General features: G+C 41.7%; 2 protein-coding genes and 1 pseudogene across 2 annotated transcripts; 1 reads left to right on the top strand and 2 right to left on the bottom strand.

The window, feature by feature from the left end:
• Window positions 1–3940: 3940 nt before the first annotated feature.
• Window positions 3941–5977, bottom strand: LOC115930144 (defensin beta 4A). Its single transcript, XM_031007840.2, has 2 exons — window positions 5920–5977; window positions 3941–4207 (listed from the first exon to the last, which is right to left on the bottom strand). Exons 1-2 carry the CDS (start codon window positions 5975–5977, stop codon window positions 4071–4073), a joined length of 195 nt encoding a protein of 64 aa, XP_030863700.1. The 3' UTR covers window positions 3941–4070.
• Window positions 5978–7996: 2019 nt separating this feature from the next.
• Window positions 7997–9698, top strand: LOC101129320 (60 kDa heat shock protein, mitochondrial-like; annotated as a pseudogene).
• An 8292-nt stretch (window positions 9699–17990) lies between these two features.
• LOC101125223 (beta-defensin 103A-like) lies at window positions 17991–19452 on the bottom strand. The gene is made up of 2 exons (XM_004046602.2): window positions 19177–19452; window positions 17991–18232 (listed from the first exon to the last, which is right to left on the bottom strand). The coding sequence occupies exons 1-2, from the start codon at window positions 19232–19234 to the stop codon at window positions 18087–18089; spliced, it is 204 nt and encodes a 67-aa protein (XP_004046650.1). The 5' UTR covers window positions 19235–19452; the 3' UTR covers window positions 17991–18086.
• Between the last annotated feature and the right edge of the window lie 5833 nt (window positions 19453–25285).

Raw genomic sequence — 25285 nt, 5'->3', positions numbered from 1 at the left:
GTTAATCTCCCTGTTTTAAAGTCAGCATATTAGCCAACTATTCTATCTGCTGTCTTAGTTCTTATTTGCCGTAAAGTGTAACATAATCCCAGGTTCTAGGGATAAGGACATGGACATCTTTGGGATGCCGTTATTATGCCTACTACACCTAGTAAAATAAAATTCAGTGACGTAATAAATACTTTCACCAAGAAAAATATCTTTAAAGAAAAAATGTTTTCAGTGATTCATAGTGTTATTAGATGAATATAGGAGGCCAAGTTCAATTTGGCTTTCAGAAAAACCATGAAGAACTTTTTAGTGTATTTAATCCCAAATAGTATGAGATAGATAATGCCACAATAAACTGGATGTTGTTTATCTAAAACTCACATTTAACTGAGTGTCCTATACTTTTATTTGCTAAATCTATCAACCCTAGTCATGTAGGATTAATACAAACAAATACAGGTTTCTTCTAAGTTGCTCACATATGAGAGCAAAACAAAGAAAAGTACATTTAAGATTCTATCACAGGTCTCTCAGAAAAAGTTATCATCCCCCAGATACCCTACAATCAGATCTTTTTGATGTTTCATTAGTGTTTTTTTAATTATCTCTCTTTGATCAAGACCTTCACTGAAATGTATTATTTTAAAAGCAAACACTCCTCCGTTTTGGATTCATTAAGAGACAGATGTTACCATGAAAAAGCCCATATCCCAAGAAGGCTGGGGTATCTGAAACATGTCTGACCCTTTTCATTTTTGAATAGACTCTCCTGTCTTATGTAAAAATATTAAATAATTGAATTCTAGTACTTGATACAATATGTCAAGTCAATATCACAATAGATGGGATTAATAGCAAAGTGACCAGAGCAGAGTAGAGGATCCAAGAATTAAAACACAGGTCAGTGGGCTGGGCGCAGTGGCTCACGCCTGTAATCCCAACACTTTGAGAGGCCAAGGCAGGTGAATCACTTGAGGTCAGGAGTTCAAGACCAGGCTGGCCAACATGGTGATATTCTATCTCTACTAAAAATACAAAAAAAAAAAAATTAACTGGATGTGGTAGGGGGCACCTGTAATCCTAGCTACTCAGAAGGCTGAGGCAGGAGAATTGCTTGAACCTGGGAAGCAGAGGTTGCAGCTGAGTCGAGATCACACCACTGTACTCCAGCCTGGGTGACAGAGCAAGGCTCTGTTTCAAAAAAAAAAAAAAAAAAAAAAGTAAGAATACAAGTCAGTGGAAAATTTTCAGATTGAAGTGCAGAGATATAAAAGAATGAAAAATACAAAAAATGACATAAATATATATGTGAAGACACAGTAAAAGGATGCTTTGTATATGTGTGTCTGTGTGTTTGTATTGAATATATATGCAGTACATACATATTGCATATGTGTTTGTGTACATACGTATGGTTAGTGCAAAAGTAATTGCAGTTTTTGCCGTTACCTTTAAAGGCAAAAACCACAATTACTTTTGGACCAATTCTCTATCTATCTAGACAATTCTATTTCCAGGAAGAGAAAGGAGAGAGGGACAGCAGCAATAACTGAAGAACTAATGGCTGAAAATCTGCTCAAAGCAATGATATTATTCCACATATTCAAAAAGCTCTGAAAACACCAAGAGGATGTGTCGAAAGTAAACTCTACCTAGATTAGTCACAGACAAACCCGGTTCTTTGGAGAGTTTCTTCATCTGCTTTAAATACAGTTGGAACAAGATCAGTTGCTAATTTTGTAGCCAGGTGAATTCAATAAAATAACGAATGAGCTTCAGTGTTTAAAATTAATACCTTTTTTTTTTCTTGTGAGTCTTCAGGCACGATGAAATGGGAACAATTTTATTCTGTTATGTCATGAGTTCACAGGTTCAGAGACTTAGAGTATGACATGCAAGCTCACTTGGTTGGAATGGATTCTGTGAATTCTGTAAACTTCCGGAGTTATCCTATTTTTGACCATCCAAATTAAACAGCTCCAGCTCCCATTCCTCATTAGTGTAGACAGCCAAATGTTTCTCAGAACTCCCTACAGGTGCTTATGCTCCTAATATCTTGTGCAAATTCTTATTTCTGTCTTCCGTGTGACATTCTCTGGCCACCTCCACCTCACTTCTGCAACCAACTACCCATTTTCTTTGTAGCTTTGCATTAAGAATTACTGAGGCTTTCCCCCTTTTCCAAGAATTTTCAAATACACAGCCATTGATTGAGACACAGTTTTGCAAAAACATAAGGACAATGACGGGTGGTTAATGCACAGAAATGTTAAAAATAAGAATAGAAATCAGAGTGCATTCTAGCTAAAGAGTTCAGCCACTCTTGGTAATAACCTCTACAGGCTACTTTGTGCCCTGATGTTACAGGTATACCTGCTCCTTTTGGAACCCAGAACTCCTTTCATTGTTAATCTCTGAGGGCCAAGAAACCTTTAACATTTTATTTTTAGAATTGTAGAATGATTTAGCGCTTATGGATTGTATCTCTATTTCACAGATGCAGTCAGGTGTCCTATCTTCCAAGACCTAAACAGCCATTAAAGGGCCTTCTTAAATAAAAGGAGAGTTTCTTCCTAAGAGAGTTGTGCTGTTTCCCCTAGAACATAGGAATGAATGTCATTGTCATGGTGACTTTTACTTTTTGTGTGTGTGTGAAGCTTCACTTCTTTTATACAGTCAAATGACATATGCTTCCAGGAATCAAGAAATCCACTAATTTATTCAAAATAACAATGTATACACGATGAATATTAAATGACTAAACAAAGGCAGGGTCTGACTGTCCTGGCATCAAGGTAGGTGAGTGCGACTGAGTTGGACAATCACAGGATTAGACCCTGTCTTGATTTAAATTTTGGAGAGTTTGTTAATTATGGTGATTTTTTCATGAATATTATTTTTTAAAAATCTATCGCATTATAAGATCATCTATCTTAAGTACAGGCTATCTTAGTGCTTACATTTTATACCTGAGGCCAGAGCCTCCCTTGCTTCACCCTAGTCCTGGCTCTGTCATCACGTCTGGATAAAACCTATATCCAGCTAAAAATGCTTTTACTCTAACAAGGTCTGGTTGCTTTTTTCAATCTTGAGATTAGGAAAGATAATGGATTATTTTGGAACTAAGGTGCATTTTCCCAGACGTAGATGATATGCACATTCAGTGCAGAGTTAATGTGAAGAAATAGAGAGCTTCTTATGCGTCTAGGATACACCCACAGAGTTCAGGATTTAAGGACCAAACCCTCCCAAGGAGAGAGAGCAGGGCCAGGGAGCTATCTTGATGCTCCCCCTTAGAGTCGATGTGTCTTTCTTCTTGAGGTTTGCTCCCCTCTGCTTGTGTCCCATGCCATATTGTCCTCATTTAATTGTGCCCTCAAAAAGACTTGTCTTTAACAGCATTTACTTGGATCCTATTATGTTTGTATGTAAGGAAACCCTTGTGCAACTGCATTTTGCAATCCAATTAATGAAATAGTTTATGAATGGCCAGCACATAAATGAATAAGACAAAGTCCACACTAGTAGAAATCTCATAGCTAAATGGAGAATTAAAAATTCACGCACCTCTGTAGGAGGCATAATTGCATAAGAAACCTTAACCAGAAGAAGGGAGTCCTTGTGAAGAACAGAGGACTGGGCATCCCCTCCCTTGGCAGATCCACTATGATTCCATGAGGGAACTGGTCTTTGAGTTGGGCTTGCTTTTTTTAGGAAGTTGTGGGGTAGGTGAGGGCATGCAAGGGGAGGATGCAGGAGGAGCAAAGCACATGTTTTAGGAAAATGCCGGGAATAAATGGGGAAGGTCAAGGGATCCAAAGAATACAGATGCCTGTGACCCTGGAAAGCACTCCAAGCCCCACTGTGGCATCCCTGACCCCTGCCTGGAGAGCAGAAAAGGGTGTTTCAAGGATATTAGAGATGGCCTGCCCAAACCAACATCACACAATGACCACAATTACTAGGATAAAGATTCCGTATCTTTGGACACCATAGTTTAATTTGGTTTACATGTCGCACGTCTCTGATGAGGGAGCCCTTTCTGAATCCACATCAGCCACAGCAGCTTCTTGGCCTCCTCATGGCTTTTTGCAGCATTTTGTTCCAGGGAGACCACAGGTGCCAATTTGTTTATACCTTCTAGGGCAAAAGACTGGATGACATATGGCTCCACTCTTAAGGCAGGTAACAGGATCGCTTATACCACCAAAAACACCTAACAGGGAAAAAACACACAAAAAGAGCAAACAGCGTGTAAGAACTCAAAACTCTTGTTGGAAAAACACAAACCCTGTGTCAGTATCGCCTTGAGTAAATCCGCAGCGGGCTTCTTTCTCAAGCCTGGGCTTTTCCATCATGATAATGAGACGCGAGTCAGTCATTTGGATCTAAGTTTCTGACATGGAAACTGTCACTGCTGTGGTTTGGGGGATGTTTATTTTTGTAGAACCTGACTGTGAAAGACCCTGATCTCTCCTGAGTGACCGGGGCCTCCAGGTGGGGTCTGGTAGGAGCTCAGCAACGATCTCTTGTGAATTTAGCTCCACCACAAGAAAATAATATCAAAGCCGCTATACCTCCATTTTAACACACACAAGCCAGTAAACTTTTCTTTTTCAAATCATTTCGTCTGTTAAGTATTTGATCTGAGACGGGATAAAAAGATGCAACTTACTGAAATTGTTTAATATGAAATTAACACCAAATAACTTACAGTTGAAAACCACAATTAACCATAGAAATAAATTTTGTAATGGCTTGTTTCTAATATCTAAGTTCTGGTTTCAACCTCATTCTTCTTTTTTTATCCCTCCCTCCCTCCCTCCTTCCCTCCTTCCCTTCTTCCCTCCCTCCCTCCCCACCTGCCTGCCTCCCTGCCTCCCTGCCTCCCTGCCTCCCTGCCTCCCTGCCTCCCTGCCTCCCTGCCTCCCTGCCTTCCTTCATTATACTGTTCTAGGTTTTGGAAAATATGAGGTCTCTGGTGCCTCTCAGAACCCCATTGTTCTCACAAAACCCAGGACTCATAAATAAAATTGGTAAAATGAGGATTTCACAATATGATATCTATTAGATTAATTGTTTTAGGATTTATTCTCAAATTTTCTTTTTCCCTTTCTCCATCCTTCCCTTCCACTCTTCCTCTTTTATCCTTTCATGGTTTTTATTTTATTTTCATAATATCAAGGAGAAAATGAAGGTTAGGCATCCAGGTTTAAAAGTTGGTTTCAGTGGGCTGTCCCTGTCCTGTGAACCTGCAGTGGCCTCGTGGCAGGGACTGTTCTCAGGGCCTCTGATCAGAAAAGTCCTGGGGGCAGAGTGTCTGCTGCAGTAGTTCTCACAGTATAGGCTGGGCCTTAAGATTATCTGGAATTCTCTAGGTTGCAGTATCTACCCTTTAAATATAAAAATTTAGAAAATGACATTCTATACTACTTTCTTTAGATAAAATCAAAATTTCTGCCTTTTATTTAAAAAGTCACCTAACAGGTTTCAACCATAGTCTTAGCAGTTGTAGCATGGAAAGCAGTGAAGAGATGAGATTTACAAGCTATTGGGCTCCTTCATATTGGCTTAGAAGAGCGAGTGAGGTGTCCATTGGGTTCTCAAACTCCTTTTCTATTGAAGGAAGCAATGCTTGGTTCAATTAAATAGAGCATTCAGTCTACTCAGTCTAAAAGTGTGGGTAGAAGAAAGGAAAGAGAAAGAAAGAAAGACATGCCCTAGGGAGAGAGGAAAAAGAAAGACAGAAAAAAAGAGAGAGAGGGAAGAAGAGAGAGAAGCAGGAGAAAAAGATGGAGGGGACACAGGGAGAGAGGAAGGAGAGAGAGGGATGAGGGAGAGATAGGTGGAGGGGAATGAGAGGAGACAGAGAACTTCTACGCCATTCTTCCATTTGTCCAACCCTCCTATTTCCCTGGCCAACCTCACCTGGAAGAGGCATCAGGAATATGAAGAGGAACGAGAAGAGGAGATACAAGACCCTCATGGCTGATGGCTGGGAGCTTCACCAGGAGCTGAGTCTGGGGAGGACATCAAGCCTTCTACCTTATAAAGGTCCTGGTCCCTGGTCACCAGGTAGAGTTCAGAACTGGTATTGGGTGCAATGCTCATTACAGAGATTAGAATTCAGCCACTTACCTGGTGAGTCAGAGAAAGGTCCTCAAAGAACAATGCACACTCAGGAGATCTTATGCAAATCTGGACGCAGGAAACCCCAGAAAATCCCTTCCTCCTGCTCTTGGGACCAGAAAATTCCTCCTATCTTGCACCATTTCAAACCCAGTGTGTGAATGGAGTGAGGGGCTGGGTCTGTCTCACGGGAGAGCAAACTCAAACTCAAGACCTATAACCTGCCACTCACTTGCTGCCCACTCTGTGCGACGTCCTGTTTTTCCTGAGTATCTGGGGACAGTCTCAGGCCAAATTGAGAGCTCTTTCCATCTAATTCTATCCATTGCTCGGACATTCAGCTCCTGGGGATGATACAGGGCTGGCTCAAACCCAGGGACCCTGGAGGGGCTCAGGGCCTCTGGCAGCACCGGGAGCATGGTGGGCCCCATCGTCACAGGAGATCTGAGCTGGTGAAATTTATGTGAAAGTTCCCCTGAAACTCCCCATCTTCCCCACGGGAGGGAGATGAGGCAGATGGATGCCCACTTCCTTCCTCTGAGAAGGAGAATGGGAGGGTGGGATTGTGACTACATGTGTCCCCTCAGAGTTCACCCAGGCCTGGGCCAGGAGGTGGCCTACCACCTGCACTTGAGTTCCTTCCATTCACACCGTCACTCAGGGAATGTCAGCTCCATGGGACTTCAGGGCTTTGGGAGCCAGGGCTTTCCCTGCTTTCCACAGAAGTCAGCATGAAGGGAGCTTACTGCCGTTGGGATTTGGTGGAGAAGCACCGAGTGGGGCTGCAAGGCCTCCACATGGTCTCCCTGTTGGTGATGGGAAACACTTTTGAACGAGCCCCATGTTTTCAGGGCTGTGTGAGGTCTCTGGTATCTCTCAGGACCCTGTCCTTCCTCTGTAACCCAGAGTAGAAATTGGCGGCCACAGGCAATGGACAGAGCCCCATGCCGGGCACTCAGGAGAGGGCCTTTCTTGGGAAAATGAGTGGCATTCATCCTGGTTCCTCCCTCTTTCAATCTAAGGGCAGTTTGAGAAACAAGCAGGCCCCAGTGTCCATGTCTGTGATGTCTCAGGGGTGCAGCAGTGACAGAGACATGGGGACAATGAGGCTTTCCTCATGACCTGCCTGACCTCTTCATTTAAAATGTCAGGTTCTGAAGAACCCTGATTCCTGGCAGGCCAGAGGTGGATTTAAAGGAAGCTGGTAACGATATTGTGCAGCCAAGATCCTTAATGACATTTTTATAAAAGGAAATTTCTGAGCCTAGCATGGTGGCTCACACCTATCATCCCAGCACTTTGGGAGGCCGAGGCAGGTGGATCACATGAGGTCAGGAGTGTGAGACCAATTTGACCAACATGGCAAAACCCCATCTCCATGAAAAATACAAAAATTAGCCAGGCATGATGGCTTACGCCTATAATTCCAGGTATTTTGGAGGCTGAGGCACGGGAATAGCTTATGACAGAGCAAGACTCAGTCTCAAAGAAAAAAAAAAAGAAGGTTCTGATGGGGTATGCAAAGAGAGGGCTGGGTCAGATGCTGTCAGAACTGCTAAACAAATATGCATCCAGGGCTGGAGCTTAGTCACCAGGGAGTCACTCTGATTGTCAGGGCTTTGTTTCCTTGTGTGTTGAGCAGGCTGGAATTGAGGGGCAGACTCATTCATTCCTGACACTAAAACTATTTTTTCCTGGTGAAGAAAGCATACAGAGAAACGGAATATGAAATAAAGCCTTTATGTGCTCTGCCTAAATTAATAATTTATTTTTTTTTGTATATTTGCTATGTCACCTTTAGAAAGTAAGAGACAGCCCTCACTTGCTGCTGATGACCTGCCTCGCCATGCACATGTCCTGCCACCACCCCACAGAAATGCTTCCATTACCCACAGTCTTTCACCAGATGAGACCAGTGTCCAGGCTAATGGCTCCTCATGTCACTTGGACTGATGACAAAGATGTAAAATTTGGTGCTGATGTCCGAGCCTTAATGCTTCAAAGTGTAGACTTTTTGTCGATGCTGTAGCCGTTACAATGGGGCCAAAGGGAAGAACAGTAATTATTGAACATAGCTGGGGAAGTCCCAAAGTAACAAAAGATGGTGTGACTGATGCAAAGTCAATTGACTTAAAGGATAAATATAAAAACATTGGAGCTAAACTTGTCCAAGATGTTGCCAATAACACAAATGAAGAGACTGGGGGATGACACTATCACTGCTGCTGTACTGGTATGCTCTATTTCCAAGTAAGGCTTCCAGAAGGTTAACAAAGGTGCTAATCCAGTGGAAATCAAGAGAGGTGTGATGTTAGCTGTTGATGCTGTAATTGCTGAACTTAAAAACCAGTCTAAACCTGTGACCAAACCTGAAGAAATTGTGCAGGTTGCTACATTTTCTGCAAATGGAGACAAAGAAACTGGTAACATCATCTCTGATGCAATGAAAAAGTTTGGAAGAAAGGGCATCATCACAGTAAAGGATGGAAAAACACTGACTGATGAATTAGAAATTATTGAAGGCATGAAAATTTGACCGAGGCTATATTTCTCCATACTTTATTAATACATCAAAAGGTGAGAAATGTGAATTCCAGGATGCCTATGTTCTGTTGCATGAAAAGAAAATTTCTAGTGTCCAGTCCATTGTACCTGCTCTTGAAATTGCCAATGCTTACTGTAAGCCTTTGGTCATAATTGCTGAAGACATTGATGGAGAAGCTCTAACTACACTCATCTTGAATAGGCTAAAGGTTGGTCTTCAGGTTGTGGCAGTCAAAGCTCCAGGCTTTGGTGACAATAGAAAGAACCAGCTTAAAGATATGGTTATTGCTACTGGTGGTACAGCGTTTGGAGAAGAGGGCTGACACTAAATCTTGAAGACGTTCAGCCTCATGACGTAGGAGAAGTTGGAGAGGTCGCTGTGATCAAAGATGATGCCATGCTCTTAAAAGGAAAAGGTAACAAGGCTCAAATTGAAAAATGTGTTCAAGAAATCATTGACCAGTCAGATGTCACAACTAGTGAATACGAAAAGGAAAAACTGGATGGAGAAACTTTCAGAAGGAGTAGCTGTGCTGAAGGCTGGTGGGACAAGTGATGTTGAAGTGAATGAAGAGAAAGACAGAGTTACAGGTGCACTTAATGCTACAAGAGCTGCTGTTGAAGAAGGCATTGTTTAGGGAGGGGGTTGTGCCCTGCTTCGATGCATTCCAGCCTTGGACTCATTCACTCCAGCTAATGAAGATAAAATAATTGGTGTAGAAATTATTAAAAGAACACTCAAAATTCCAGCAATGACCGTTGCTAACAATGCAGATGTTGATGGATTTTTGATAGTTGAGAAAATTATGCAAAGTTCCTCAGAAGTTGGTTATGATACTATGTTAGCAGATGTCGTGAATATGGTGGAAAAAGACATTATTGACCCAACAAAGGTTGTGAGAACTGCTTTATTGGATGCTGCTGGCATGGCCTCTCTATTAACTACAGCAGCTGTTGTGGTCACAGAAATTCCTAAAGAATGGAACAGCCCTGGAAGGGGTGCAATGTGTGGAATGGGAGGTGGCTTGTTCTAATTCCTAGAATAGTGCTTTACCTTTATTAATGAATTGTGATAGGAAGCCCAAGGCAGTGTTCCTCACCAATAACTTCAGAGAAGTCAGTTGGAGAAAATGAAGAAAAGGCTGGCTGATGTTTAAGAAACCACTATAACCATCAGTTACTGGTTTCAGCTGACAAAATATATAATGGTTTACAGCTGTCATCCATGCCTACAGATAATTTAGTTTGTATTTTTGAATAGAAAGATCTTGTACATTCCTGACACTGGGTACAAGAGCCATGTACTGATGTACTGCTTTCAACTTAAATCACTGAGGCATTTTTTAGTAAAAATGAATAGTAGTCTATTCTGTTAAAATCAGGATTTTAGTGCTTGCAACCACCAGATGAGAAGTTAAGCAGCCTTTCTGTGCAGAGTGAGAATAATTGTGTACAAAGTAGAGAAACTTCCAATTATGTGACAACCTTTGTGTACTAAAAATTTGTTTAAAGTTAAAAAAGACGCAAACATCATGACACTTCACTGTAATTATCTCAGCAGAATCTCTTACATATGAGGGGACATTCCCACATCAAACACAATACGATTTACACACATTAAGAAAACTAGTTCCTTAATGTTATTTATTATCTTGTCAATATTTCACATTTCTCCAATTGTTCCAACCACGGCTTCATGGCTGTTGATGTTTCTGGATACATGTTTAATCTAGATTTGCACATCAAATCAGTTTGTCATGTCTCTTAATTTATTGAGTAAATATTCTTAAGGAAATGTCATGGTACTGTGAGAAGAAACTTAGAGTTTGAATTAAGGGACTGGATGCCATCTTTTTCACGTGTGACATCATTCCTGATCGATACATTCTTAATGACTACTATGCTTAACATTATTATTATAAAAGTAATACACTCACATTTTAAAACTCACCCATAAAAGAGAGTGAATTTTTCCTACACACCTGTTCCAATCCCAGGAACCACCGATAGCACTGTGGTTTTTCACTTGTTGTCCTCTCTAGCTCTCAGTACATTTGTGAGGCCTTGTTAGAGAAGGAGGTGAAATTGCTCTGAAATAGGAAAGTCACTGTGAAATGCAGCACCTCTGTGTCCCTGGGGAAGAAGCCACCAAGGCTTAGGGAATATTGGCCTGGTTGCTCAAGGACAGCTGGGCTGACTGTTCCCATGAAGATTCCTACGGTTGCAGCTGCTTCTTTTCTCCTGGCACAGCCCAGTGTGACTCCTTCACAGCTGTGTTCATCCTAGTGATGAAGTGTGTTTGATAAGGACCAATAGAGGGGCATCTTTGTTTTAAAGGTAGGGTTATGATCTTGCTTCAGCAAGGAAGACCATCCACTGGCAGAATCATGGGGCTCTTCACCAAAACCAGGGGTGCAGCAATTCTAGGATTTGGGGACATGTCAAGATTTGGTAAAATATACATGACTTTTCTTTTTCTTAATGAGCTAAAAGCAAAGCCAGGTTGTGTGTAAAATGGAAACCATCAAGTCTAACTGACAAATAGACTCACTATGCTGTCTTTTAATGAAACATGAACCGTGCTGTGTCCCCAAACCTCTCTCTATAACTGGGGAGAGAATTTCAGGCTGTTTCTTTGTGGCAAAATGGTTCAGTTCCCCAGGCAAGAGTGGGAAGCCTCATTCTTATAGATAGGCTCCCAGAAAGCAAAGTCTCTCATCTCTATGATTTAGAAAGCAAAGTTTCTCTGCATTATGTCCTCAATGTTAAGTAACAGAAGCAGTTTTACTGGTTCTCAATTCTGGAGGCAGAGCCAGCTTCATGGGCTTGAAGGCAGGGCAGTGACACAGGAACCTGCTCTGAGAAGGGCCGTTACCTGGTGTCAGGCTCTGCTGATAGCCCCCTGACTTTCTCAGTTTTTTCTTTGAGCTTGTGTTTTGTAAGTGAAGCTTACTGAGGACAATGGAGCAGGCACATGGGCAGATTGGCTATGAGGGGAGACAAGGTGGGCAGGCTCAGGCCCAGGGACATTCTAGAGCTTTGCTGCTCTGAGCATAGGCATTCCTGGAGCAGCCCAGGCATGTCTGGTCTGGGATGGGAGGTGGCAGCAGCAGCAGCAGCAGCAGGTGTCCTCAGCCCTGGGGTGAATGGAGGGTCTCTGTGTGGAGGCAGCACTGACACCTCTGTGCCTGTGCATTCTCAGAGTCATCCTTGGAGCTTCTGCACAAAGATTTACCCCCTGACCTGAGCACCGGGACAGGAACCATAGGTGCTCAGATAGCAAACTGAGAAGAGAGAAGCACAAAACAAAAGTGTGCCCATGGACATTGCAATAAAGTATACCAGGAAGTTCTTGGAATTCTTCAGAGAGTTTAGAATTCTTCAAGGCATTATCCAAGGCTCAGAAATGGAAATTAAACATGTAATAATAGTCACATTCAACAGAGAAGGATGCTATATTTGTATAAAACTTCTGATGGGCCAGGCATGGTGGTTCACGCCTGTTATCCCAGCACGTTGTGAGGTTCAGGTCAGAGGATTCCTTGAGGCCAGGTGTTGGATACTAGCTTGGGCAGTATAACTAGACACCATCTCTACAAATAATGATAATAAAGATAATAAAGATTAGCTGGCCATAGTGTCACATGATCGTAGCCTTAGCTTCTTGGGAGGCTGAGGTATGAGGATTACATGAGTCCAGGAGTTTGAGGCTGTAGTGACCAATGATCATACCACTGCACTCCAGCCTGCAAAATACAGACCTTGTCAAAAAACAAAAAACAAACAAACAAAAAACCTTCTGATTAATCAATTATTAACAAGCAGGGCAATTTTAAAAATTAAGTTTTTCTTGTTAATAAATACATAGCAATAGAATTCATAAACAGGGGTTTTGAATAAGTTACAAATCATGATGCCATATTGGTCTGCTGTGGGCCTCTGCAACTTACAGAACATGTCAGAAGATGCATCAAAATTACGTTGGAGAAATTGACACTTAAAATTAAATTCAAATTTACATGAAACTGATTTGTTTAAAGAGTTAAATCTTTTGAGACAAATTGTTTCACAAGAATCACCAGCTCCAGATATACTAAAATTTGTTTCAAAATAATTTATCCGCATGTTGTCACAGCTTGGAATATATTCCAGGAACAGTTGCTTCAGCAGATTCTTCCCAAAACATAAAATGAAGTTGCTCAAGGTATAAAGTTTGTTGACCTAACATATTATTTGACGGAAAAGTGGGCCAGAAAAATTGTATGATCCATCTAAATCCAATTAATAAAGTAGTGTTTTTATTCTATTAAAACTATGAAATTAATTTCTGGTGGAGATTTGTAAGATTCTGTCATTACTCCTGTATAACTATTACATTTTTCAAACAATGAAAGATATTTGTTTGAAAAAGCTTAATATCCTACTGCCTTTCATTACACTTTCTTTTTCTGCTCTTTAAACCGTGGTACCCTGCATTTCCATTTCACACTGAAACTTAGGAATTTTGCAGCCAGCCCTGCTATGGCCATTTTTATATTAGTTATCTTATTAAATCCTCAGAAACAAGCCTGCCAGGTAGGTATTACCCAAGTTTACAGAGGCAGGTCCTGGGGCGTAGAAAGGTTAGAGGACACGTTGAAGGTCACCTTGCTACTAAGTGGCAAAGACGGAATTTGAAATAAAATCCCCCTCTCTTCAAAGCCCATGTTCCTAACTAGCACCACACAATCACCATGGTGTCCTGATAACCTCCCCTCTTCATCCTCCTACAACCCCAAAGCTACAGTAACGCTCTGCCTAAAGCCAAAGTCCGTGGAGCTACTGTCACTCTCTCCCATATTCTGAGCTGAGTGGTGAGTCCAGAGCCTGGCCTGGCCTTGCAGGAGGTGAGGGAATGAGTGCGCAGTTACTGCCACCTCGTGGCGGCTCGTCTGTATGACCCTAAAACGCAGATGTAATCTCAGTTTCCTGCCTGCCTGAAGCCTGGGTGTGCACCTGAGACTTATAGAAATTTCTTTACCCCTTAATGAACCTATTGAGAGTTCTCACAATTGTATGGATCCTCTCAAGGAATCAGCTTTTATTTACTTATTTTTAATGTTTTTTTGTGTCCAGTTTCTTTTTATTCACTTTTTCTTTTTCTCTTTTTTTTTCTTTTTCTTATTTACTTTGGGTTTAGTTTGTTCCCTTTTCCCTTACCGTTTCTTACAGTGGAATCTTAAATTGTCTATTTGTGAGCTTTTCTGCTTTCTATCATAATAACATTTAATTATAAATTTGTCTCCAAGAGCCACTTTAGTGGCACTTCCACAAATTTTGGTATATTATGGTTTCATTTTCTATCAGTTCAACATATTTTCTAATGTGTCTTGTGATTTCTCCTTTGGACCATTGAGAGACATGTTCTTTGATGTCCCAATATATGGAGATTTTTCCAGATGACTTTCTGTATTGATAGATTTGTAAATTCCACTGTAGATAGACACTGTCTTTTGTATAACTTTAAACTTCGTTGATTTTTTGAGACGTTTCATAGGTTAGTATGAGCTCTATTGGGTAATATTTTAATGCATTCTGCTGTTATTTGGTAGTGTTCTATAAATCTCAAATAGGTTGTGCTGGATGGTAGCGTTGCTCAAGACTTCTCTACCTTTACTAATATTTTGTCTGCTTTAAAAGATCTCTTACAGGAAGAGAAGTGTTGAATTGTCTAATTGCAATCGTTAATTTGTCTATTTCTTTAATGTCTATTGATTTTTCTTTAAGAATTTCAAAATTCTGTTATTAGGGGCACACACTGATTTAATATTAATATCTGTTCTTGGTGATGTAACCACTTTATCATTAGGAAAAATATCTCTCCCTATTACTGATAATACCCCTTGCTCTAAAATCTACCCTAATTTATGTCAATGAGCCAGTATAGCCAATCCTATTTTCTTTATACTAATGTTTTTATACTATATCTCTTTCCATCCTTTTATTTTTACTCTAAGTTTGTTCTTACAGTTTATATATAAAGTGGGTTTTTATAGTCAGCATATAGTTGGGTCTTGCTTTTTACTGAACTGACAATCTCTCTCTTTAAGGAGCTTCTAGAATGTTCACAGCATGCTCTTTTCATAATATGGAATCAAATTTCTACCTAGCATCTTCCCTTTCAGCCAAAAAACTTATCTTTGCATTTTATAGTACAGACTGGCTGGTGAGGAATTCTCTTAGCTTTTATTGTTGTTACTGGAAAATGCCTTTACTTATTATTTGATTATGTGTTTACCCTTTTTTTAGAAATATACTTTTGCTGGGGTGGATTTGTAAGAGAACATTTTTTTTCTTTTGGCAGTTGAAGATATCACTTACGTTTTGTTCTTCTGTAAGTAACATGTCTCCTTTCAGACTGCTTTTTAGTTTTATTTTTGTTTTTGAGATGCAGTCTCTCTCTGTTGCTCAGGCTGGAGTGCAGTAGGGTGATCTCGGCTCACTGCCATCTCCGCCTCCTGGGTTCAAGAGATTCTCCTGCCTCAGCTTCTTGAGCAGCTAGGATTATAGGTGCGTACCACCATGCCTGGCTAATTTTTGTATTTTTTTTTTAGTAGAGACAGGGTTTCACCATGTTGGCCAGGCTGGTCTCAAACTGCTGACCTCAAGTGATCTGCTCGCCTTGGCCTCCCAAAGTGCTGGGATTATAGGCATGAGCCGCTGTGCCCACCCTCAGGCTGCTTTTAAAATTTTCTTTTTATTACTGTTTTAAAATAATTTGATTATGATATGTTTCATGTGGTTTTCTTCATGTTTCATATTTCAGCTTGGATGTCTTCATGTGGTAAATTTGTGTGTTTATAGTCTCACCAAATTTGGAAAACAATAGGCCATTCCTTCCTTAGCTCTATCCTCTCGAATAAAAAGTCTTGCTCTGTCGCCCAGGCTGGAGTGCAGTGGCATGATCTCGGCTTACTGCAACCTTTGCCTCCCAGGTTTAAGCGATTCTACTGCCTTATCCTCCAGAGTAGCTGCGATTACAGGTGCACGCCACCACACCCAGCTAATTTTTGTATTTTTAGCAGAGATGGGGTTTCACCATATTGGCCAGGCTGGTCTTGAACTCTTGACCTTGTGATCCACCCTCCTCAGCCTCTCAAAGTGCTGGGATTACAGGCATGAGCCACCACGCCTGGCCGTCTAAACACACATAGTTGCTAGATTGCTTGATGTTTCTGCACAGGTCACTGCTTATTATTTTCCAGCCCTTTTCTCCTGTCTTTGCACTATTTCTTCATTCATTTGTAGTGATACAAACTCAGGTTTACTGATCTTTATTTTGGAATATATGCCACAATCCAATTCACAGTATCTTTTACTCAGATGTTTATTTTTAATCTCTGGAAATTCCATTTGTTTCTTTATATCTCTCACTCATCATGAACAGTTTTTCTCTTCAAACTTGGACATATTTATAATATGTATAATAGCTCACTTTTATCTTGCTTTGCTGATCCTAGTATCCTTGTCATTTCTGGATCTGTTTTTACTGAATGATTTTTCTTTTGATTATGACCATATTTTCCTGCATAGCAGCTAATTTTTTATTAGATTCAGTGTGCTATAAAGCGCAAATTGTTGAGTGATGGATTTAGTTGTTTTTATTTGAGGAATGTTAGGCTTTATTCTGTCCCACATTTAAGTTTCTTATAGATCAGTCTGGTCCTTTCAAGAATGGTTTAGAAAAAAATTTGTTAGAGTGGTTGCAGAACGATTTAATCTAGAGCCAAATAGCACTACTACTAATGTGTTAGTTGCCCAAAGACTCTGCAGTCTCTCCACTTTGCTAGTGGGAATGAAAATTTTTCCAGCCTTTAGCGCTCCTAAAATTGTTATCCAATCCCTTTTGGGTGTTTTTCTTTGCCTCTAGCCTTGTGAAGTCTTATCCCAAGCGTGCTCACATGAAAACACAGCCCAGGACTGAACATTTACCATGTGTCCCTGCCCCCACCACCAACACTTGGGGGCCTTGCTTCTTTCTGGGTACCCTCTCTCTGCTATTCTGCCCTGGAAGTGGGGGTGTCCTGTGCTTTGGGAAGTTTGATTTCAGTATCTTCAATGCTTCAGGGTCGCTGGACTTCGTTTGAGTCTTCCTCTGTGTGCTGTGGTCTGGACCCTGCTGCTGTAGTGAGCTGGGGGCAATCCAAAGTCTCACTTCATTGGTCTGTTGCACTGCTTATTATCCAATGTCTGAACACAGCTGTCACACCTCTTGACAGGTTCCCTTTTGTCTGCTGTCAGAGGGAGATTCCCACAGCAGTGAGTCCATTTTGGATGGAAAGTGAGGAGCAGTCTCATCTTTTTGGGCCCTTGAGCCTTTCTTCCTAAGAGCCATGTTGTATTGTCTTTTCTCCATACATGGAGCCATGACTGGGGTCTGGTGTCAGGTATGAAAAACCACACACTCCATTTGCTGGAATCCTTCTGCATCAACGTTGAGAGAGCACTAGATAGTTAAACTGCAGTACCTCCAAATCATTTGAATGATTAAAGATACTTCAATCAATAAATCATTCGAATGTACTTCAATTCAATAAATACTTGTTGAGCAGCCTTCATGCTCAGGACACTTTACAAGCAGTCCAGGAAGAATTAAGACAAACTCCTTGCTTTTAAGGCTCACAAAATCTAATATGGAGATTGGCAATATGTCACTGTACACAATGTAAAAACCAAGCAAGGGTTGTAGATGGAGGACTCAAGTCAGAACCCTGTGGTGAACCAGAGGAAAGACTGTAAGCATTTGGGAAATCACCTGTGTTTTTAAGGTGGAGATAAAATGTGAGACGGTCCCTGAAGGACAGGTTAAAGTTTAGAGATGAAGTTGGAGGAGTGAGGCAGACATGAGGTCAACCAGAGCAGAGGCATGGGTGAGAGAAAGCAAAGTGAATATCTGAGGAAGAGCCAGTTTCCTTATTTCTCTGAAGACAAAGTTTCTGGAAGGAATTGGGATAGCCCCTGAGGGATGCATGAAAACCTTAGAGATAGATTTGGTGGAGAGATACCATTTGGGGTAGAGGGACTGAAAAGGCCCAAGGCTTGGATGACATGAAAGCAAAGGGCATAATCCAAGAGAGTGAAGAGTCCAACTTCACTGGGGCATAACACTCACAAAGGAGGAATAGAACCTGGTAACCCTTGGATAATAAGGTCGGGCTCCCTTATAGATTTCTCCAGAGATTCTACTTTCTTTGAATGAAAGGTGAGTCCTTAAGATTTTCTGAGTTGTCTGTTGGGAAACAAGTACCAAAATACCCAGATTTTAAAAAAAAAAATCAAGCTCCTAATTTTTTTTGAAAAAAAAATGTAATTTGATTTTACTTTTATAAACTTTAAGAAGGCATTTCCACACTTTACAACACTCTCGTCATGTTTCAGGGTTTTTATTTCTTTCTTCGGCAGCATTTTCGGCCACGTGTCGAGCACTTGCCAATCTGTTCCTCCTTTGGAAGGCAGCTGAGCACAGCACACCGGCCGCCTCTGACTCTGCAATAATATTTCTGTAATGTGTTTATGATTCCTCCATGACCTGCAATGACAAAATAGCACACACGGAAAGGTTTTAGGAAGGCTTTTGGTACACGTACAAGGCTTCTGGAATTCCTCAAATAACTCATCTCTTGCTTTTCTTGTATTCTTTTGTTTCTTTTTCCTTTTTCTATAAAATCAGGAGGAAAATAAAGGTATGACTAAACAACCCATAGACAATGTTTCTAAGGCTGCAGCTCAGCTGTGGACCCACAGTGGCGCCGGGGAAGTGGCGTGACCCTGTGACTGCCGCAGGAACAGCGGGGGTGCTGAGGCTGTGGTGTCCTCAGAGGCAGCCCAAACACTCCACCTCCAACCACTGCACTTAGTAAAACAGGAGCCTGTGCTTCTATTCTCAGAGTAAATCAGTCTTTCCTGCTATATTAAAATTTTATGTCTGATTCATGTCTCATCAGCTGGTATAATAATCTTCCCTTGAAGAGTTGGGGAAAGAGATAGCTTTGGGGAGCTATTTAGTTTCTTAATGATTCTTTTTTTTTTTTTTTTTTTTTGAGGTTGACTCTCACCCTGTCACCCAGTCTGGAATATAGTGGCGTGATCTCGGCTTACTGCAACCTCCGCCTGCCAGGTTTAAGCAATTCTCTGCCTCAGCCTCCCGAGTAGCTGGGATTACAGGTGCCCACCACCGTACCCAGATAATTTTTGTATTTTTAGTAGAGACGGGGTTTCACCATCTTGGCCAGGCTGGTCTTGAACTCCTGACCTCGTGATCTGCCCACCTCGGCCTCCCAAAGTGTTGAGATTACAGGCATGAGCCACTGCGCCTGGCCTCTTAGTGATTCTTGTCTGAAAAAAAAATGGTGATGCCTAGTTCCCATACAACAAACCTACTTGGTCCAAAGCACTCTGAAGGATGGAGAAATACTGACTCTGAATTATATATTCTCAATTAGCTCAATCCTTAGATTTCCCAGCCCATCTTACCTGGAACAGGCACCAAAAACAGGAAGAGCAAAGTAAACAGGAGATAATGGATCCTCATAGCTGCTAGGCTTCACCCCACGCTGAGACTGGATGAAAAGGTGTGCTTGGTCACTTTATAAAGGTTCCAGCCATGGCTGCAATTCTTGTCATATTACAGTGATGACATTATGACATGTTTTCTGATGCATCATACCAATGCCTCTCACCATGCAGAACACACCCACTCACTCAGTTAATTAGGAACCCAATGGTAAGGCAGAGCTCCCTATGGATGTGTGGCTGTCCGGGTGCTCTCTGGGTTCCAGGGGCTTGTCTGGGTGTGGGTCGGATTGGGTTGTGGGTACAGATGGGGCTGGTGTGGGCAAGAATGCCCCCTTTGGGGAATAGTCTCAGGGCATGTGGCTGGGGGCTGACTTGTCTGTACTTTGCTACTTTGGAGCTGTTTTCCTCTTCCTAAAATGCTGGGAGAGTCTAAGACCCTCCTGGGGACCAAAAAAATCCAGCCCTGGACATATTCAACATCTGGCAATAGGACTGTCTTTTTGGTAGTGAGGTAAGGGAGGAAAAAGGGCTACATTCAAGGTTAGCTGACCGCCTGGCCCTTGGCCTATGATGGGGTGCTATAATTTGAGTGAAACATGTCTCATTCTTTCATTTTTTTTTTTTTTTTGAGAGAAAGAGTCTCACTTTGTTGTGCAGGCTGGAGTGCAGTGGCATGATTACAGCTCACAGCAGCTTGAGCTGTCAGGCTCAAGAGGTCCTCCCACTTCAGCCCCCTGAGTAGCTGGGACCACAAACGCATGCCTCCACACATGGCTAAATTTTAAATTTTCTGTAGAAAATAAAATGGGGTCTCACTATGCTGCCCAGACTGGTTTCGAGCCCAGATGTGAGCTCTTGGGCTCAAGCAATCCTCCTGCTTCAGCCTCCTAAATTGCTGGGATTACTGGTATGAGCCACTGTGTGCGGCCCATGTCAGATTCTTCATCATTGTCTAAAACCTACCAAATTTGTGAGTAAAGAAGGTGTTTAATTTTACTTCATCAGAGAAAGGGGATGCTGGGATGATAGATTTAATAGACTGGCATCTCCTCCTAGTCAATGACTGTCCCTGTGCAAAAGAGGGGCTTCAGAATAGACATTTAAGACCTCAAGTTACTCTTGACTCAGGAGCATTCAAGGCAGTCCAGGGGCCAGATGATTTCCCCTGGATATAGATTCAATGTTTAGAGGGAAAAATGCTAAAAAAGAAAAAAAAAACAGCAATTAAACTTAAATGTTCAGGAATCCAATGGATGGGTTGTATTTGGTTGACTATCAGTTGGGAACTAAGTAAGTCAATGACAATTCAATTGGGAGCTGAAGTCACCGTGATGTCTCCTAGCTGCTGCTTCATGTGAATGCAATTATAACGGATCCACTAAGGATCAAGGGTGTGTTAGTTCTGGGAGTGTGTGTTCAGAATTTGGGTGCACCACACCTGTCAGATTCAGTAAGAAAACTCTGAACACATACTATAGGAAGGGACAAGTATCATGTTTTCAGCATAGGTGAGGGTGAAGTGGATGAGATACCAAGAGGGACCAGTCTTGGTCCTTTCTCTCCAGAAGCTCCATGTAGGGCCAGGTAGATGGGCAGACAGTCAAATGATAAATTTAGGATGGATTCTAATGGGAGTCATAGGAAGATTTCAAGCACAGGGCTGCAGAAATGTAGAAGAAAGATAACTCATCATAACTCAAAGATAACTCTTTGAGCCACGAGTGGAGCTCAATCAGCAGATTTAAGACTTTAGATATGTAGATGCTTCTTTTTAAAATCTAACTTTCCTCTTAAGTTCATGATTTGAGACAAAGCAATTGGAGATATTTATAAATGGGGGAAGGAGGTGAGTGTGGGTGGGATGGGTGCTGACTTCACAGTCTTACTATGTCAGAGATAACGATGGCATTGGGTGTTGTAGAGGATTAGCACCAGCTCTCAGCCTGGGGTGAAGACAGTCAGACGCTGGAGATGACTTGCTTTTCTACATGGTGAATAGACTTCCATAGGTGAACCCTTGGTCTAACCTGTTCCTTCATAGACTGGAAGGCATTTTTATGGCAACACCACTATTTCATAAAGGTTCCTTGGGGAGGAAAAAGTGCCACTTTTTCTTGTCAACTAATTTGGGAGCTGGGAATTGGAGATTGGGCTGTGACAATCAGCCTTTTCAAGTTTGGACATACTCCAGACACACAAAATCCGTTTTGAGGGGGACTTACGTGTTTTAAGAAAATTATAAAAGTAATGCATTTTTATGGTAAAATTTCAAACAATAGAAGAGAGAGACTTGTAATTCACTTCTCTACTCCAGGGAGCCACTGATAACTGTGAATTGCCCTCTTTTTGGTTAATTATAATCCTTTTTATGTCATAAATACTTTTAGCCTCTCAAATGATAACAAGTACACATGTGCTGTCTAATAGTTGGGTGAATAGATTCATGTGTCTGAAGCCTCACAACACTAACGAGAGCTGGGTCTTGTCACTCCCTGCCCCTGGGCTCTGAGTCACAGCGCTTGGAACAGCAGATCCTGCAAATTTTTGTACCCACGTGCTTGGTTTCCTTGTAGCTCTCACAGCCAGCATTTCAACAATTTTGATTAGGTTGAGCGAGGAAGAGAAACTTTAGTTATTTATCACCTTTGTTCATGTCAGACTTTCCTTTAATTATTATTTTTTAAATCCTGTTCTTAAAATGTGGAGCCGAGATGTGATTGGTCCAAGTTTGTGGCTGAAGGGCAGAGCTATGTAGAAGACAAACACCAGGTCTGAAGTGAGGCATCATTGGGCCATCACTCAGCCCTGCCGTGTATGGTGTGGGTTTACCTGAATAAATTACGTAAGCTCTGTGAGCATCTGTAACTCAGTAACAAAGCACAGAGAGCAGTACATTTCCTGCTTATGTCACAGTGAAAGCCCTATGAGTTAATGGTGTGAAATTGACTTGTACATTGCAAATTACCATGTGACCCATGTATCACCCAAGTATCACCCACGTGACCCTCGGTTAACAATATCAAGACTCTGGCATGGGCTCCCAGCACAGGAATGCAGGGTGTCAACCCTTCTTCATCTTGACATAGTCTAAGATGAAGGTTGGCTCAGCCATTCTCCTTTGCAGCCATTAATCTTGTCACAACCACAATTATATAAGTTATACAAATAAAGGCAGACATTTTTCCAATTTTATAGATAAGGACACTGAGGCTCAGAGAGGTTGAATGACATGCTGTAGTGAATGGCAGCATTGTGACCTGAAGCCAGCATGTCCAGTCATTTCTCTGCCTGCTCTCAGAGTCATCCCTTGACTACTGGTGGTCTACACTCATGTGTAGTGCTCTATACTTAGGTGTGTACCCTTTTCCATCACCCCATTGTCCCTAAATTCATTGCATCCTAGCATCTCAAGAAATCTGTCCAAACTACTCTTCCTAAGTCCAGCCAAGCCTTTTACATCCCCAGCTCAATGAGTTTTTTGTCTGTTATCTTCCAACCTGACCATTTTGCAACATGTGCCTCGTAAGGCCACTTTCAGAAACCTATCCCTCAATTTCAGTTTGACGTCCAGAGAACTTCATAGACATCTGCTCTGTATTAGGGTCTTAGGACCTGGTGCTGTGCAGGAAAGAAAGATAAACAATATTTACTCTCTAGGCTCTGTATTTTCACTATTTCCCAGTCTAATGGAAAAAGATACAAGCTGACAGTAACACGATATAACAGACATCCGCTTTCCATTGTCTCCTCCTATCCTTCCCATTACTGCCTTTGATTCATCATGGAACTTTTCCTCCTTTTCCCATCCCTGAAGTCCCCAAAAGGGAGCATCTTCAAGAATTTAACATTTTCATGGCAATCATAATGATGATGATGATAATGATCCTCCTCCTCATGATCATCGTCACGTCATTGTAACAGATTTATTGAGCACATATTATGTTCTAGACACTGTGCTAAGCAATTTACTTGCATTTATTTCATTTGAATCATGCAGTAATTTAATAATGTTGATACACTTATCTGCATTTCCCAAATGGGGAAAGGCCAGTTGATGCTCCCATGCTCCTAACTGTATTCCAGTTGCTTACTCGTGGGCCTCTGCTGGCTTCATATGATCTTTGGGATGTGGTTATCTATGCCTGCATGCAGCTACCTTCCATCTTCATCTCTAGTCTGGACCATTTCCCCAATGTTCTCAACCAATCTTTACATCACTTTTTCTGTAAATATCAACTTCACTCTCCAAATTGCTTGGTGATAGATGCCGGAAACTAGATTCTTTCTGACTCTTCTTTCTTTTTTTCTTTTTTTGAGACAGAATCTCACCCTGTCTCCCAGGCTGGAGTGAAGTGGCGCAATCTTGGCTCACTGCAACTTTCACCTCCCGGGTTCAAGCAATTCTCCCACCTCAGCCTCCCAAATAGCTGGGACTATAAGTTTGCACCACCATGCCCAGCTAATTTTTGTATTTTTAGTAGAGACAGGGTTTCACCATGTTGGCCAGGCTGGTCTTGAACTCCTGATCTCCAGGGACCTGCCCTCCTTGGGCTCCCAAAGTGCTGGGTTTACAGGCATCAGCCAATTCTTTCTACAAAGTGGTTTGCATAATTTTCAGGGACCAACCCAAATACCAGTTCCTCATGATCACAATCACCCCAGTTGAAAGTGATCCCTCCCTCCTCTGCAGTTCTGCAGAGCACATTTTGCATGACCCGTGGAGCTTCTACCAAGTTCCATAATGAATGCCATATACTATTTGTGAACATTTCTTATTATCTTTAATAGATGGTGTCTTTTCATTTATGTCCTTATGTTAATGAGAAAGTACATACTCAAGTCCTATGTTGCTTTCACCCTTTAGATAATAAGAATTATTTTCAAATCCTAGAGTATCTCCTAGGATGCTCAGGATGAATATCACAAAGAAGAAATACTTCCAGAAGAGCAAGGAAATAGGGAGAGAACACTAGCAGCTAATGCAAAGACAACAAACGATTTACAACATGAGAATAATCTGAACACACTTATGGTTTAACAAAACATAAATAAATTCGTGAGATACTGAGTGCGGCAGGCAGCCACTGCAATGGCCCCCAGTAACTCTTGCCTTTAGGGAATGCTAGTGTCGTGCTTTGGTGCAGATATGATATGGAGGGTGGAGCAAGGCTTACGAGACTGAAGGCCAGAAGACCAAGAGCTGAACTCAGGGCTGCTGTGTTTCGGATGCCAGTGGGAGAAAGAGGCAGACCTGAGTGCCAGAGCCATCTAGAAGAAGCAATCAAGAGTTAATACAATGGTTGAGCATGAGAGAAGGAATTAAGAGAGGAGGCAGCCTAGGGATACTGTTCAGGGGACAGGGTAGGTGGCAGTCCCATCAATTAGAATTAAAGTGGTGATGCCAGCAGGCACTGAGGGAGACATGCTATGGAGAGAGAGCCAGGCTTAACATATGGCATCTTTTTAAAAGAGGCTCAAACTAGTTTAGGAATTTATAGGCTTAGCAGTGATGTGGGGTTGCATGCCTTTCCCAGAGTTTCTAAAATCATGCCTGACAAGATGGGGACTGACTCTCCTAATTCCTATAGGCAAAATCAAGGAGGGGATAAGTGTATAAGAAATTCATATAAAGCTACCCTAAAGACATTTTTCTACCCATTTGGCAGCAATATTTTCACCACAAATAGAATGAAGTGCGTAATAGTACCTCACCTTCTGTTTACCCTGTGTAACTCCAACCATGTTCTTTCTATTTAATCATGGCCCTGTCCCAGTAAAAACACACCCTATACTACCTCTGGCCACCAGCCTACACAGTTCTGATGGCTGCTTCCTCAGGGAGGACTTTTAGGGGACAGGTGGCTCTTACAAAACAATCATGGGGTCAACTCATCAATGGGCTGGCAGCGGAGGTGGGGAAGTGATGCATCCCAGGCAAAAGGTGTGACCCAGGGGACTTTTTTGTTAAAACAGCTCATCTGCCACTATCCTTTCTTCAGAACTGGTAATTGAAATGAGCCTATTGACTGATGTGGTAATAGGCCATGGATGACTATTAAATGATTTG

Source organism: Gorilla gorilla, chromosome 7 (assembly GCF_029281585.2).
Source record: "Gorilla gorilla gorilla isolate KB3781 chromosome 7, NHGRI_mGorGor1-v2.1_pri, whole genome shotgun sequence".
NCBI classification, from domain to species: Eukaryota; Metazoa; Chordata; class Mammalia; order Primates; family Hominidae; genus Gorilla; species Gorilla gorilla.
This window is presented reverse-complemented; position numbering and strand designations above follow the sequence as displayed.

Excerpts from the sequence above, each read along its gene's own strand:
- LOC115930144 (XM_031007840.2), bottom strand. The coding sequence starts at position 5,977 with ATGAGGGTCTTGTATCTCCTCTTCTCGTTCCTCTTCATATTCCTGATG. Across the intron at positions 4,208-5,919 it reads ATTCCTGATGCCTCTTCCAG|GTGTTTTTGGTGGTATAAGC; the intron begins GTGAGGTTGGCC and ends TTTCCCTGTTAG.
- LOC101125223 (XM_004046602.2), bottom strand. The coding sequence starts at position 19,234 with ATGAGGATCCATTATCTCCTGTTTACTTTGCTCTTCCTGTTTTTGGTG. Across the intron at positions 18,233-19,176 it reads GTTTTTGGTGCCTGTTCCAG|GTCATGGAGGAATCATAAAC; the intron begins GTAAGATGGGCT and ends TTGTCATTGCAG.